Raw genomic sequence first — 14666 nt, forward strand, 5'->3', positions numbered from 1 at the left:
GATCCCCTAAACTTCTCTTTATATTCTCAAAAAATCATCTCCATGATGCATCATTGTCAGAGTCTACAATACTAAAGGCAAGAGGAAAAAATTGATTGTTACCATCAGTTGTTGACGCCATCAAAAGAGTTCCACCATATTTACATTTTAAAAAGGTGTCGTCAACTAATATGTTTGGCCTACAATATTTCCACCTCCCAATACACGATCCAATTGCCATAAAACGATACTTAAAATGTCCCTCAGAATCAACTTCATACGCAGTGAATGAACATGCAATAAAAAAAAGATATATAAAAAAATAATTACATGTTGTTTTACAATAGATCTATTACTGATAGACCAAATATCAATGATAGACCAATGATATGCTCATTTACTATAAGACCTATCACTAACAGACCAATATCAATAATAGACCATATCAGTTAAAAACGTCTATCAAATACTGACTATATATTCATTGAAAGCTTGATTAATGATATATAAAGGATATAAGGGGAAAAAAACCTAGATTCATTTCTTTCTGTTTTGTAAAAAAAAAACTTGGGATCAAGGCATAAGATTTCTTTGCATCACCATTCAATGACTTTATAATATATTCTTTCGTCCTCCAAGCTTTATAGTAGCTAATATTTACCCCAAATTTAGTATGCATGTGAATCATAATATCATCTGGAGTCAAACGGTCACAAAAGCTAAAATCTTTTATCATACAATCACCAATCAATGACGAAGATGCTTGTCTATGAGAAGTTTGAATAACATTTATAGAACAACTGTAATTAGCAATATACTTCCTAAGTTTCCATAGTTCCCCACCCTTCTAACCAGATACACGAACGTACCATTGACAATCATCTTGTGAACACTTTAACACAATTGATTTAGAATTTGATCTCACAGTCTTGAACTCAAAGTTATTCTCTATAGCTATGTAGTAAAAAGACTTTGATACTATTTCCTTACTAGCAAACATATCTTTTTCTTTCAAATCAAATGTAGAAGACAAGCTACTAATATGAACATCCGCTAGAATGTTGAAATCATCATTAATTGGAGAAGAAGAAGAAACAACACATAGAAAAATATCAAATCTACTATTGGAAACCTCTTCTAAAAGCATATAAATGGCATGAACAACTAATGGATGTCTTGTACTTTATTCTTTAATTAAATTTAAAAATCAAGGAACGTTATTATCTTCATGAATGTCAACCATAGTTTGAATGTCATTGATAATCCAATAAGATCGATAATTGTATTAAAGAAATAAATGCATCCAATTGAATTTCCTTTGATATCAAACTCACAAAATTCTCAAAACACATAATCTCATCGACCAATACACCTTTAGTCTTGTAATTTAACTATGTTTATCTTCCCACTGTCCACTATGAAACACCACTACTATAAGCTTAATCATATTTTCAAATCACTGCAAGAAACACAAATTAAACTCATAACATTGATAAACTAGTATAATAAATAGAAAACAGTATCTATCAGTGATAGACTAATATCACCGATAGACTATGATATGTATCTATCAGTGATAGACTAATATCACCGATAGGCTATGATATGTATCTATCAATAGTAGACTCATATTAGTAGACTAATATCAGTGATAGGAAGCATATGACTGATTGAAAAGAAAAAAGTCTAAATATAAACCCAAACATAAATTAACTCATGAAGTCTCAAAGGAAAAATAGAGTAGATGAGACTTGTAGAAATAATGAAATCGACTAATAACATCAACATACTTTAATTAAACATCAATGAAATCTAAAACAGTACAAATTTAAAACAAATTTTAAAAAACTAGATGAAACTGAATCCAAAAACTGACGAAGAATTACGACCTCGACTTGGGAGAAAGAATAGCACGAGCAAAGGATGAAACGAATTTATATTAAAAAATTGAGAGGATTTCAAAATACCGAAGCACGACTAGAAATAACAAATCGTAGGTAGAAATATCAAATCGTAAGTAGAAAACTGATTAATTGTTCCTCTCAGAATCATGCAAGGAAGAATGAAGAAGACGTACCTCAAAATCGTGCATGAGTTTGAGGAAAAAGAAAAGAGAAGCGAGTGGGAGAATGAAGATGACTACCTCAAAATCGTGCATGAAGAAGACATCAGAGACGAAAAAAATAAAAGAAACACGGTTTTTTGGAAAACTAATTTTTAGTCTCTTGGGTTTTTTTTTTTTTTTTTTTTTAGCAATAGATGTGTTTAGTCCTATGAGTTTATTTATTTATTTATTTTTGTCTTTAAAACCATTAATTATTTTTGGAAAACTAATTTTTAGTCTCTTGGGTTTTCTTTTTAGCAATAGATGTGTTTAGTCCTATGAGTTTTTTTTTTCTTTAAAAGTTTACAAATAAGTTTAAAAAATCATAGGGTTTTTTTTTTTTTTTCTTATTTGAAAGGTGTGCATTACATTTTAAATTAAAAATAATAATTAAAGCAGGGAAGGAGAGCGGAAGGAGGGGAGAGAGAAAAGATAATCCTTTTAATTATTGTTTTTAATATAAAATATCATATTGACATAAGAATAATAATAAAAATAATCAATAATCTTTTAAGAGTAATTATTTTAAATGATAAAATTATCAGAAATATTTTCAAAATAGTAAAATGTCATTATCTATCACCAAATAAATGTCCATCAATGATATTTTGTTATATTTATAAATAAATTGGCTTTTTTTTTCTATATTTGAAAATAACTCACCTTTTAAATCTATTTTTAAAATTGAGTCACTAAAATGGTATATTTTGAAACCTTATGTATGGCTGAAAATTTCAGATTAAAAGAGTAATTTTTCGTTATTTTAAATCAAATAAATGAAAGAAAGAAAGGAGAAAAAAAAATACCATGAACAGTGGATATCTTATCACTTCGACTAGAGGATTGACCAACAAACAGAACCACTTGAGTGCTTTGAGTACTATGGATGTTCAGTTATTCATTGCAATAGTGTTGTTTCATGAAAGGGGCCAAGCATAATTTTTTGAATTCAAATATTGGATGAAAATCAATTATTTTTTCAGGTCTCAAAATTGAAATACTCTTGATAGATTCATTCATCCTCTTATTCAAATATCTTAATAGAAAATGAATTTCTTGACTGATGTGAAGCATCAAATTTCCATTTTAGGATTTATCTTACATTTAGTTTTTAGAATATATAAAATTCAACATTATCTTTAATACAACATATGTGAAATGAATATTTGAATTTTGAATCCGAACGAGCGATTGTCTTAATCGTTAAACTATACTTATGTTGATTTAATTTATAAATGCTACATATCAAGTTTTCTCGCAAGAGTGTGATTTGCCGCTCAAAAATTTTTGAACTCTCGAAAGAATCCAAAATTATGTTGACATATAAAGCTACAAATACCAAATTAAAACCATTTCTTTACAAGTGCAAGCAACCGTAATTGGCACTTCATGCAAGTGATTTCATATTTGGAGAGTAAATATCAGCCAAGAAAGATCCTTCACAGAACAACTCACACATTCCATTTCTTCACTCCCTGTTTTGGTAAGAAAATTACTATCACCAACCTGCCTAACAAAGTACCCTCAACAAAATCAATACCCTTAATTACATTTTCTATCATTTCAATTTGTATTAACATCAATTGGACTTTCAATCCATCACTAAATATCCTAAGAAAAAAATGTGCCTTATTATTATACATATATGCATTGCATTAGCGTTACCAAGCCAAGAAGCATTTAAGTTTTTCATACTAGATTACTCCAAATCAAAATTCTAGAAAAGGCAAGGCCAAGAAGTTGCACTAGAAAAACACAGATTTTTTAATGTAATGCATAAACATAGAACAATTATAAACCTTTCGATATCTCAATCGCTAGCACGTGCGCACGCACGCATACGTGAATTTATATAAACCCTAAAAGGACAGTACATTGGATCATAATGTAATTGGAATACTTCTCTAAAAGAATTCATGGGTTCAAAAAACATGAAAGTCAAGAAGGCTACATCTAACTCCCCAAGAAATGCACCAAAACCCAATTCACCAAATGCCTCAGAGTCTAAGCTCATCCCTTCCAAAGCTCCAAAGGATCGTCATGCCAAGGTTCACGGGCGTGATCGACGTATCCGCCTTCCACCATTGTGTGCAGCTCGTGTGTTTCAGCTAACTCGTGAGCTCGGAAACAAAACAGATGGTCAGACTGTAGAGTGGCTGTTGAAGAAAGCTGAGCCATCCATTATTGCTCTAACTGGTAAAGATATTGCCTCTGCTACTCTAGATTTGCCTGGCTGCAAGCCTTTTGATCCATCTTCTTCATCAAACCTTTCTACTACTACAAATTTTTTTGAAGAAACTTTTGATGGAAACAACTATGCTTTCCCAATGGCTAATGAATGCATACCTTTGCCAAATTATGAATTTGATTTGGTCTCGGATTTTGATATGGAACTTTTTGCTCATCACATCGCCATGCTTCAAGAAGTGGCAGAAAACTCTGAGCGCGAAACTGAGGACGACGATGACTGAGATTTAGATTAATGGCAATTTATGTCATGTAATCAATATAAATGGTATCTCTCTGTATGGCCAGGATGATAGATATGGAGAAGTATGAACAATATATTTGCTAGTGAAAAGGAAAATAATAATCAAAGAATGAAAGAAAACTAGTTATGTTCTTTGTTATCAATGGAAAAGAATTCAATTTATAGGCAGATGAGCAGTTTGGTCGATGCCTAACCGTCCAAATCATATTATTGCTTGCCTGTCCTTATATGGCCTTACAAGCTTTTAGCCATCCACCATACCATCACAGCGCTTGCAAATTTAACAAGAACTCATTCCATTACTTCTTCCGACTTCATTGAAGCCACATTCGCTTTGAATGCTAGCAACCCCATTCGAGTTTCCCCCAAGTGCGAGTAAAAACTGCTAGCTGTGCCATGATTCTTTATATCAAGAATATCGTTGACAAATCATTATTATTGTTGTTCATGTTTCGTCTCACCAAAATTTTTCACATCTTACATCAGTCTCCACATCCAAAATCAACCATTTTGAATCCTACTAGTAAACTACTCAAGGATTGTTTAGAAAAAAAAAAATTCTTTAAAAAAGATAGCTTTCTCTTCTTTATAATAAAACTTTAGGGATACTAGACATTCGGTTTTCACAAGCTATCCCTTTTTCTCCGTCCTTGGGTGTCCTATTGTTAATGACCTTTAAAGTTTAAAGAATTTAAAGAACAAATGAAACTAGGTATCATGAAATGGATTGGTATTAATATAGAGATCTCTATATACAGAAACTAAATCTCAACTCTTACAATTTGTTTTGATAATAAATTCAAAAATTTCAAACAAAGCCTAAAATCCAATAAGTTTATCCAACGGACCATATACCCATTATGGTGAGTCAAATTAACATATACCCCCAAGGAGAGGGTAATGGAGTTTTGTAAGAGCGCAAATAGTAGCTTCGTGATGTCAAAGAGGAAGTTTTATTGGTTGAACGGGAACATCAAAGTGATTAGGAGGAAGAAAGTGACTGTCTCTAGTGAAAATAAGTACAACAAAATTAATGTTCAAAGGTCTATTTCAAATGGGCTAAATGGGGTGCCTTTCGAGCATAAAGAAGCAGAAAATAGCATAACATAATTAGCATTTGCTTAAAGCGCTTAAACCCAAGTGTGAAATTACAATTGAAGTTACTTGAACCCGAAAAAAATGACGGGGAAAAGAAGATTCCAAGCAAATGTTAGAGATGCACATATTAATCAAAAAGCATGGCAGTATTTCTGTATTTCGCATAATTTTTCCCATTGAGTTCCACAGAGGAACAAAACCTAGCAGGAAAACGCGCTATGAAATGCATAACTCTTATGAATCCAATTAGGATTGAAATGTCCATACAACTTAGTGAAGATTGTGATTAGCAATATCTGAAAAATTGCTATTTGTGTCGTCATTCCAGATGCTCGTTTTGAAGCATCCACCATCTATTGTTCCTCGTCTCAAACATGGGTACATCTGGAGAAAACCACATAATGCACAAAGTTCTATTGGCTTTACAAACAGTATGGTACACGAGAAAGAATCAACATTCCATACAGATATAATCTTGAGATATAACAAAATACAGCAGGAATTACAAAACTTGTAAGATTGGCCTAATACGAATACTAGGGAGAGAAAGAAGAGGAGAGGGGGAGAGTGCTAACAATTGATGAAGACTGTTTTTTCATGCTAAATTAATTCATTTAATTTGCTGATAAAAGTTTATCAATTACTATTAGTTAATCGTAAGGATACCACTTTGTTGTAAAGATTTTTCATCTTTTTTGGATAATTATAGATGTTATGGAAGAGGTTATGCACTACATCTTGCCAGCTTCATCACAAGCCGATGGATTCCTACTTGAATCGTGGTAAGTGTTTATTTATTCACACAAGAATGCTACTTGAAAATATTGGTTTAAATACTATTTTCGTCCTCGTACTTTGGGCTTCGGTTCGTTTTGGTTTCAGTACTTTCAACCTTTATTCATTTTGGTTTAATGTGTGGATGTTTCAGTCCCTTTATTTTCATTTTTATTTCTCTTTTTCTCAAAATAAATTTTAGCATGACAATTAATGTACTAAACCTTTAAAATGTAGCTAGAAATTAGAATTAAAAGGTTTCCATTGTGTATAAAATTTAGGCTAAAATTTTGCAAATAAGGATCAAAATGATCATTTTTAAAGTACAAAAACTAAAATGAACATGTTGAAAGAACAGGGACTAAAATGAATAAAAGGTGAAAGTATGAGGACAAAAAAGAACCAAAGTCCAAAGTTATTAGGCAATAACATAGAATTAGTGAAGACAAATTCTTTGGAAAAGAAAAGGCATTAACACCTCATCAAACCTACCCGTTTTAACTTCACATAAAGACTGAACGCATCTAATACTTGAAGGATTAAGTATCATATGGTCTAGAAAAGGTGAAGAAGGATCCAACGATGTAAGCATTCCATTGCAGTTGACAAGTAAATTAAACAGTCAATTATTAAACTAATGATAATGAGAAAACTCACCTCCTTCAGGATATATTGAGTTATAGTGCACTTCAGCCCAAAAGCTCAAGCAAATAACTGCAAGTTATACATCCAATTAGAAAATCCTTTCAGTAATAAGTGAGCATGAGGGAGAAAAATAAGACTAGTTGAACATTAACTTGTCTATATTCAACATTTACACTGTTATACCCATCAATCCCTCGACCATTCAATCTTTGAAAAGTTTAAAGCTAAGAATACTCTCTAACCCAACATTTGGGCCATTCAAATATCAAAAGATAAAAGATGTAACTTTTCTAAGTAGCTGAACGAGAGGAATTTGAGCACGATTGACTGCTAAACTGGGATAATGAAATTAAATACGTGGTCTCAGCACATTACCGACCAAACAATAAAGCACCACTTAAAAGAACTTACAGTTACAGCAATCAATCACTTCAGGTTCTAATGATAAATTCCGTGCTCAGTAATATGCCTTCACATGCATCCCTATCAGAGTTTCTAAGGGGAAAATAGAGGGTCATTTGAAGTCACCCGTTTTCTGTTGGATAGTAAGCCTAAGTTTGTATCCAACATATTGTTAAGAGAGAAAACATGCTCAGACGATGGTAAATAAACTTAGATCAACAAATGAAGGGGACGAAGATTCAGCATTGTTACACAATTGATTTGAATAGGTCCTATCAGGAGAGGGTGTTAACTAAGTAAATGAGGGGGATACCAAAAGGAAAGCCTATTCATAGAACCTATTCATAGAAACAAGATAAAAGTGTTGCTGATAGATACAACTCCTAATGCCAAAAGAAATGTTCAGACCTGATATTAGGGAAATTTTATGAACGAATAGTAACCAACAGCGTACATGAAGCCTTTACTGCCTTCCCCATGCCAAAGAGGATTTTTACCATCAAAACATTGAATATCAATATAATCCTTACTGCTGGCATCTACAAAATCCTTGCTAAAATTTTGGCCAACATGTTGAAGATTTACTGCCTACAATCATTTTGGTGTGCTTATATTAATTGACAGATTATTAATCGCATCTGGACGCACAAGAATGATTGGCCTCCTATTACATCAACATATATGAGAAAGAGAAAAAGGGAAAATCTGGAGTGGGAAATATCATATTCATATTAGGGATCATGGCTCAAAGCGAAAGATGTTTTTACAGTTCACAGATTATTGGAGGCTGAAAAAAAAACTCTTGTTAGCAGCGATTAGCTCTAATGCCAATGCTTTAACATGTTACAAATGGATAGAAACTAGGAAAAGCCATGTTAGCCGGCTGAAACCTCGAGCAGTGCTTTTTCGTTAAGGCCAATAAGGATGGGGTGTTCGTGAGAATAATTTCAGACAATTAAACAAGGAATGTGGTTGATCATCAAAAACTATCTTAGGTGTTGGTAGCCTCAGTGACAGGGTTACCAAAGGACGTATTAGAGAGCATCTTCTTAAATGGGTTAAACCTCACCATTTAAGCCGAGGTCCATATGATGCCCCACCCCAACTTGCAGTCTTGAGTCTTTTGACAGTTATTACATATGTTGGGAGAATTTAAAGATGACTAATTCCAAATTTCCTTTGAATGCAATGCCCATCAACCCTTCAAGATTCTTTTGTTGGGCTCCAACCAAACTTCAAACAGGCTTGGACTGTGTGCCAATTTGATTATTAGATACCACGATCTTGCAACAATAGATGAAGTGAATAATGAACCTCAGCTAAAATCAAGGTGGACTTAGTAACTAATCTTGAATAAGGTTTGTTTTACTCATTCAAACACAGCAGAGTATTGTAACTTTGTCTAAGAATTTTGAAGAACTGCAAGATATTCATGTGAGCTATCTGCCTAGGTGGAATCAATACTACTGATATGCTTTCGTAGAGAAAGCAATTGAGAGCAATTTTTCCAAATTGGCGCTTTCCTTTTCAAGAAAGTGGAGATGATGAGGATCATACGCTTCCTTTGGTGTCCTTTCTCTAGCTATCTTCAATATAAAAATCCTCCACATATTTGGTTTTCAGATTGTTGCCCTAAACTTCCATTGTAAAAGTTTTAACACAAGACCTACTCCCATACCATGTTAAATCACCACTGAATCCAAAAATTTAAACTAAAAAACTATAGTAAGTTTAATCTTATATCAATACTTCAACATTATATATATTCTGACTACTAAAAGTCCAAGGTCAACTGGCAATTCTGTATTTCATATAATCTACAATTGTACCGGTTGAGACTCGAGAGTTCATTAGAAGATGGAAAATCTTGCTCAGAAAATCTCATTTATTAAATATCAGAAAAACAAAACAATATAAATTATAATGTACCTCTTTTGGACCTTTCAATATTAGGAAGGATCTCAATGTAGCAGGTATCTTTGAATGATGTGATCATGAAAATTTTAACACCGTACTGCACCACCATACAGAACCATATATTAGGATATGATGAACTAATTATTTACATTGCTGTCTTGTCAGAAAGAGTTACAAGTACAAGGAAGAATAGAAGCTAAAGCAGTTCTTAGTTAAACGTTTATTTTGCTGCAGTGCTGTTTGTATACAACATAGGCTGAACCGTGCTTTATAAAGTAGCTAAATAACATTATCATGATAGCTTGTTGCCCATACATACCGTATCGGCAGCAGCCTGCAAAGTGACATGATCGCCCCATTCCCCACTCCTGTGATCAACCCAAAGAAATTCCACAACCAAAGACTCCAGTTAGATGTCTTACCAATCAAATAATCAGGGGAAACAAATCGTGAAATGCATCAAATAAGTACTTGGACATTTTCTCCAGATAGTCAGTATAGGCCATGGGGACATATCCTTCATATATCTCTGGATATGACTTTAGCTGAGAGTTAAAATAGTTCATTATAACAAACTTTAACACTACATAAGAAAAGGCCATAAAATTATAGCACAAAAAAAGAGCTACAAGCAACATTTAAATACAAATATGCCAGACCAGACCTGATTAACAACTTGCTCCCTCACAAATTTATGGTGCTCAGAAGTTCGATAAATTTGATCCGACAGAGCACGGAACTGGAACCAAAACGAATATAAGAATGCATGTTTAAGAAAGCTCGTTTAGAGCCCTCAAATGTAATAAAACAGGTATTACAGTGAACAGTATGTGATTCAAATTACTAACAGCTAAAACAAAAGATATCTAAAATAATGACATGGTCATCATCCTTAGTACTATAAACAAGACAAATATTTTCACCTGTGACATCATAACAGACAGAGGATAAGATGATAAAATAGGACAACCTAACCTGGCAGTTACCATCTCCTTGCACTTTCAACTCGATCAAATCATATAGCTGCAGTCTAAGGAGGGTAGGGGGCAGATTAGTTCCGCACGATAGCACCAAATAGTATCATGATATATTCTTGCTAAGCTACAACAAATTATTGTAGCTATCCAAAATTATAGATAAGCGTGTGTGAGAGTGAGCTGGGGACAGGCAAGAAAAGGGGTGTCAGACAAACATAGAAATACCACCTGTCCAATAGCCTTTGATGATCTAAAGCTTCCTCATCAACAGAAGGAATTTCTCCATTAATTCTTGGAACGTGCTACAAAAACTCAAAATAAGTACTAAAAACATTGAGTATCCATGCACCATTTTAGCAAGTAGTCAGAAAAGCAGAAGTCATAGTATGAACCACCCCAATCACCATATAGGTACATGCATCATCTCCAATTTCCCTTTCAAATTATCAATTACACTATGACCATAGTTCAAGAGCCTTGGCCTAAGAGCTTTTGACAAGAAGATAACCCCTAAAAGAAAAAAAAAAAATCAAACAGAAAGAAAGAACAAAAATGAAGTGGAAACTTCAACTTGCAGCGACGGTAATTTAAACCACTAACCGCATCCTAGCCTTTATTAACTTTAAACAATTAATAGGAGAATGCTAAACAGAAGTAAAAATATATTGACACATATAAACAACATGAAAAAATAAATAAATAATCAGATTTGAACGGCAGGGCTCAAGTTTGACAGATAAACATGAGAACCAGAAGAGATTTCCAGCAATCTGACCAATGAAAGGAAGGATCCTCCCAGAAATACAACTAACGGGGAAATCAACCACCCTCAGCAGAAGACACATGCACAGCATATAATAGCACTCGAGTAAATATGAGTCCTCTTTCAATGCATAACTTACAGGAATTGAGATCATCTGATTCAATCTTTTTCCCACTTCTCCATCAAGGGTATACTCATCAGTCAGCTCTAAAGAATATGACCAATCATCCCCACTGTAGGATGTCTCATCAGGCATAGTACATGAACTATCATCTTCCTCTTCCAGATCATTATTATGCTCTGAAAAATACAATTAATTTTAAACATAGAAAATAGAACCTAGGCGTTGAAACTTGAATATGTTCTACATTAAATGTTAAATTTTGTGTCACATACCAAAACCATAGGTATTAATGGACAGACTAAACCAATCTTGTGGACACATGGAAAGTTGTACATTTTCTGTCCCTTCATCAAAGGATACTGGCTCTGCGACTGCAAGCTGTGAGAGTTCTTGAAGAGTTTGAGCAATAAGCTCATTATTTTCTATGTTGCATGCCTTGTTATAATTATCTACATCAAAACATTGTCCTTGATAGTATTGTATCTCATCATGAACGTTCCCACAATACCCGTAATTAGAAAATGGGTTTCCATCGAAGAGTTCAAGGCCCCATCGAACAACATCAGGATCTTGCTCGTGAGAAATCATCTCCAAATAAAAATTCCTAAATCAGGATATACTAATCGAATTACACAATCAAGACCAAATACTAAATGAGAAATTTTTCTCCCACTAATTCCCTCCCTCCAATGAGTCAATGAATGCAATTTCCACCATCCAGCACTTAGACCATACCTGTAATGAGCACCCGAAAGTGCAAAAGGAGATTTCTCTAATGGAAGGCAGAGAAATACAAAGTCATCCTTTGGTTTGTTGGAGAAGAAATTTTCAGGTAGCCTTTAACCTGCAGGAAGTCATCGTTAGTATTTCATGCCAGCAGCAAATGAAATGACTAAAATCCAATTTATTAACACAGATGGAACTTGTTTAGACAGAGAACTAATCCAAGGAACAAGCAATTCGAATAATGCAGTAGGGTTGCTCGTGAGTAATCATCTCCAAATAAAAATTCCTAAATCAGGATATACAAGTCGAATTACACAATCAAGACAAAATACTAAATGAGAAATATTTCTCCCACTAATTCCCTCCCTCCAGTGAATCGATGAACGCAATTTTATACCATCCAGCACTTAGATTATACCTGTAATGAGCACCTGAAAGTGCTAAAGGAGATTTCTCTAATGGAAGGCAGAGAAATACAAAGTCATCCTTCGGTTTGTTGGAGCAGAAATTTTCAGGTAGCTTTTAACCTGCAGGAAGTCATCGTTAATATTTCATGCCAACAGCAAATGAAATGACTTAAATCAAATCTACTGACACAGATGAAACTTGTTAATGCAAAGAACTAATCCAAGGAACAAGCAATTCGATTAATGCAGTGAGGTGAGAGTGAGTCAGAAAACACAAGATGAAGCAGACGAATTATTTCTGTACACTCAATGAGTTGAAGATTCTGAATAACGCGTAAGTGAACAGTGACATTAACTCCACCAATCTTAACGATCAATACGCTTCAAATATTCACTGAAAAAATAAAGAAAGAAAGAATCATTCTAGGATTACATCTATGGCAGCTAGAAATAGACAAATACTCGAGAACATTCATACATTGTGAAATAACAAACAGAATCGAAATAGTAAGCTCAAACTCACAGAAATTCATCAGTAACAATTAGGACAGTCAAAATTAACGGAAGAAATGAAAAGAATCGAAAAGAAAATGAATTAAACTAATCAACAACCGAGAAGAACAACGAATACGAATGAGAAACTAAAAAAACGGCCATAAAAGATAATAGAAGTAACACAGTCACTGTATCGTGTTCGGAATGAAATTATGCCATGAATGGCCTTCACTTGCTTTGATTTGAAGGTCAGAGTGAGTTGTAATGGATTGCAGAAGGAATGGCATTACTGATAGCTCCACATTTTGTTAGCAACCAAAGAATCTTGTATATGATAATCAGACGGAAACCGCGAAAAATAGAGAAGCTTACCATTCGCGGGATTCGGGTATTGCAATTAAGAGTATGAGATACAGAGACGAAAGTAGAGAAAAATGGACAGCATTGCACATTCACCTTCGATTGGATCGAGATACAACAAAGATGCTCCAAGTTCCATCGCTGCACAGAGAGTGTGCTTCGCAGAGTGGAATCCAAAATAAATAAATAAAATATATATTATATAATAGGTATTATTATATATATACACACACGACGTTGAATGCGGGTTCGAAATGCCACGTAGATAAGACCAGCGGTCAAAAGAAAGAAGAAAAGTTCAAATATCATTGTGGTCCAAAGTTTGTTTAATTCTAATGTCTATTTTATTAAATGTTCAATTTTAGTCCTTATTACTACACTAAAAAAACACTTAGTGTTTTTTTTTTAAAGACATTTTTAGAGTCTATATGTTTTTGTCTAGTTTTCTTTGTATCATTAAAGGATCTTTGGAGCAAGAACTATTCTAAAATTATAATAATCACATCTTGCTACATTAAATATTATTTCAAAACTCTCATTTGCTAAATATTTATTATTTACTATAGTTTTTACTATTTTATTATTAAAATAGTGTTCATCATTTTTTATTATTTACTACCGTATTTACTATTTCCTTCTCAAACTAAAATAGTTTATACCTCAAATACACTATTATAACCCAAACTAAAATAATTTACACCTCAAACGCAAACTATCATAACTCAACTATAATAACTAACTCCTTATCTCAAGTGCCTTCTAAATTTTAAAATGTTACACTTTTAGTTTTTACGTCCTGAATTTTATTTCAATTTAGTTTTTAAGTTACAAAGTAAGTTAAAAATCATTTAGTCCCTAAACTTTCATAAAAGTAATAGTTTAGTTTTCTGAACTTTAGTTGAGTTTGTAATTTAGTCCCCGAGCTTTCGATTTTGTATCAACTAATCCCCGAACTTTACTATATAACAATTTCTTCCTTGTACTTTAAGATTTTGTAACAGTTTAGTCCCTAGTGTATAGATTATTGTCAAGATTTAATGAGAATTCTTGTCTAAATAAATGGATAAACTAATTAGAGACTCGATTTTTATAAAATACAAAGTCTACATCATAAAATAATAATAATTAACATCTAATTTTGATTAATTTGATTACATAAGGGACTAGTTCGTTATGAATTTAAAAGTGCAATATTAAATTGTTACATATTAAAGTTCAGAGACTAAATTGTTACAAAATTGAAAGTTCAAAGGCTAAATTGTTATAAATCAAAGTTTATGGACTAAATTATTACTTTCATAAAAGCTTAGGGACCAAAAGTGTTTTTTAACCTACAAAAAATTACAATTTTACCTTTGAGATTTGAGTTTTATTTTAAATCGGTCCCTGTATTTTAAAATTTAT

General features: G+C 32.9%; 2 protein-coding genes across 7 annotated transcripts; one reads left to right on the forward strand and one right to left on the reverse strand.

Moving 5' to 3' along the window:
• The first annotated feature begins 3905 nt into the window (after positions 1-3905).
• On the forward strand, positions 3906-5518 carry LOC120087705 (transcription factor TCP16-like). Its single transcript, XM_039044578.1, has one exon. It carries the CDS (start codon positions 4000-4002, stop codon positions 4552-4554), a length of 555 nt encoding a protein of 184 aa, XP_038900506.1. The 5' UTR covers positions 3906-3999; the 3' UTR covers positions 4555-5518.
• Positions 5519-5656: 138 nt separating this feature from the next.
• LOC120087704 (OVARIAN TUMOR DOMAIN-containing deubiquitinating enzyme 12-like) lies at positions 5657-13442 on the reverse strand. 6 transcript variants are annotated; one of them, XM_039044576.1, is made up of 14 exons: positions 13359-13442; positions 12712-12801; positions 12419-12527; positions 12010-12118; positions 11547-11862; positions 11290-11450; positions 10616-10689; positions 10386-10440; positions 10075-10149; positions 9882-9955; positions 9730-9778; positions 9423-9507; positions 7104-7160; positions 5657-6056 (listed from the first exon to the last, which is right to left on the reverse strand). In XM_039044576.1, exons 5-14 carry the CDS (start codon positions 11860-11862, stop codon positions 5992-5994), a joined length of 1011 nt encoding a protein of 336 aa, XP_038900504.1. In that variant the 5' UTR covers positions 12010-12118; positions 12419-12527; positions 12712-12801; positions 13359-13442; the 3' UTR covers positions 5657-5991. The 6 variants fall into 6 exon arrangements, with proteins under 6 accessions (XP_038900504.1, XP_038900498.1, XP_038900500.1 ...); XM_039044570.1 differs by having other exon boundaries at positions 11547-11878; XM_039044572.1 differs by having other exon boundaries at positions 11547-11878; positions 12596-12801.
• Positions 13443-14666: the final 1224 nt, after the last annotated feature.

The sequence above is a fragment of the Benincasa hispida genome, chromosome 10, assembly GCF_009727055.1.
Source record: "Benincasa hispida cultivar B227 chromosome 10, ASM972705v1, whole genome shotgun sequence".
Classification (NCBI taxonomy): Eukaryota; Viridiplantae; Streptophyta; class Magnoliopsida; order Cucurbitales; family Cucurbitaceae; genus Benincasa; species Benincasa hispida.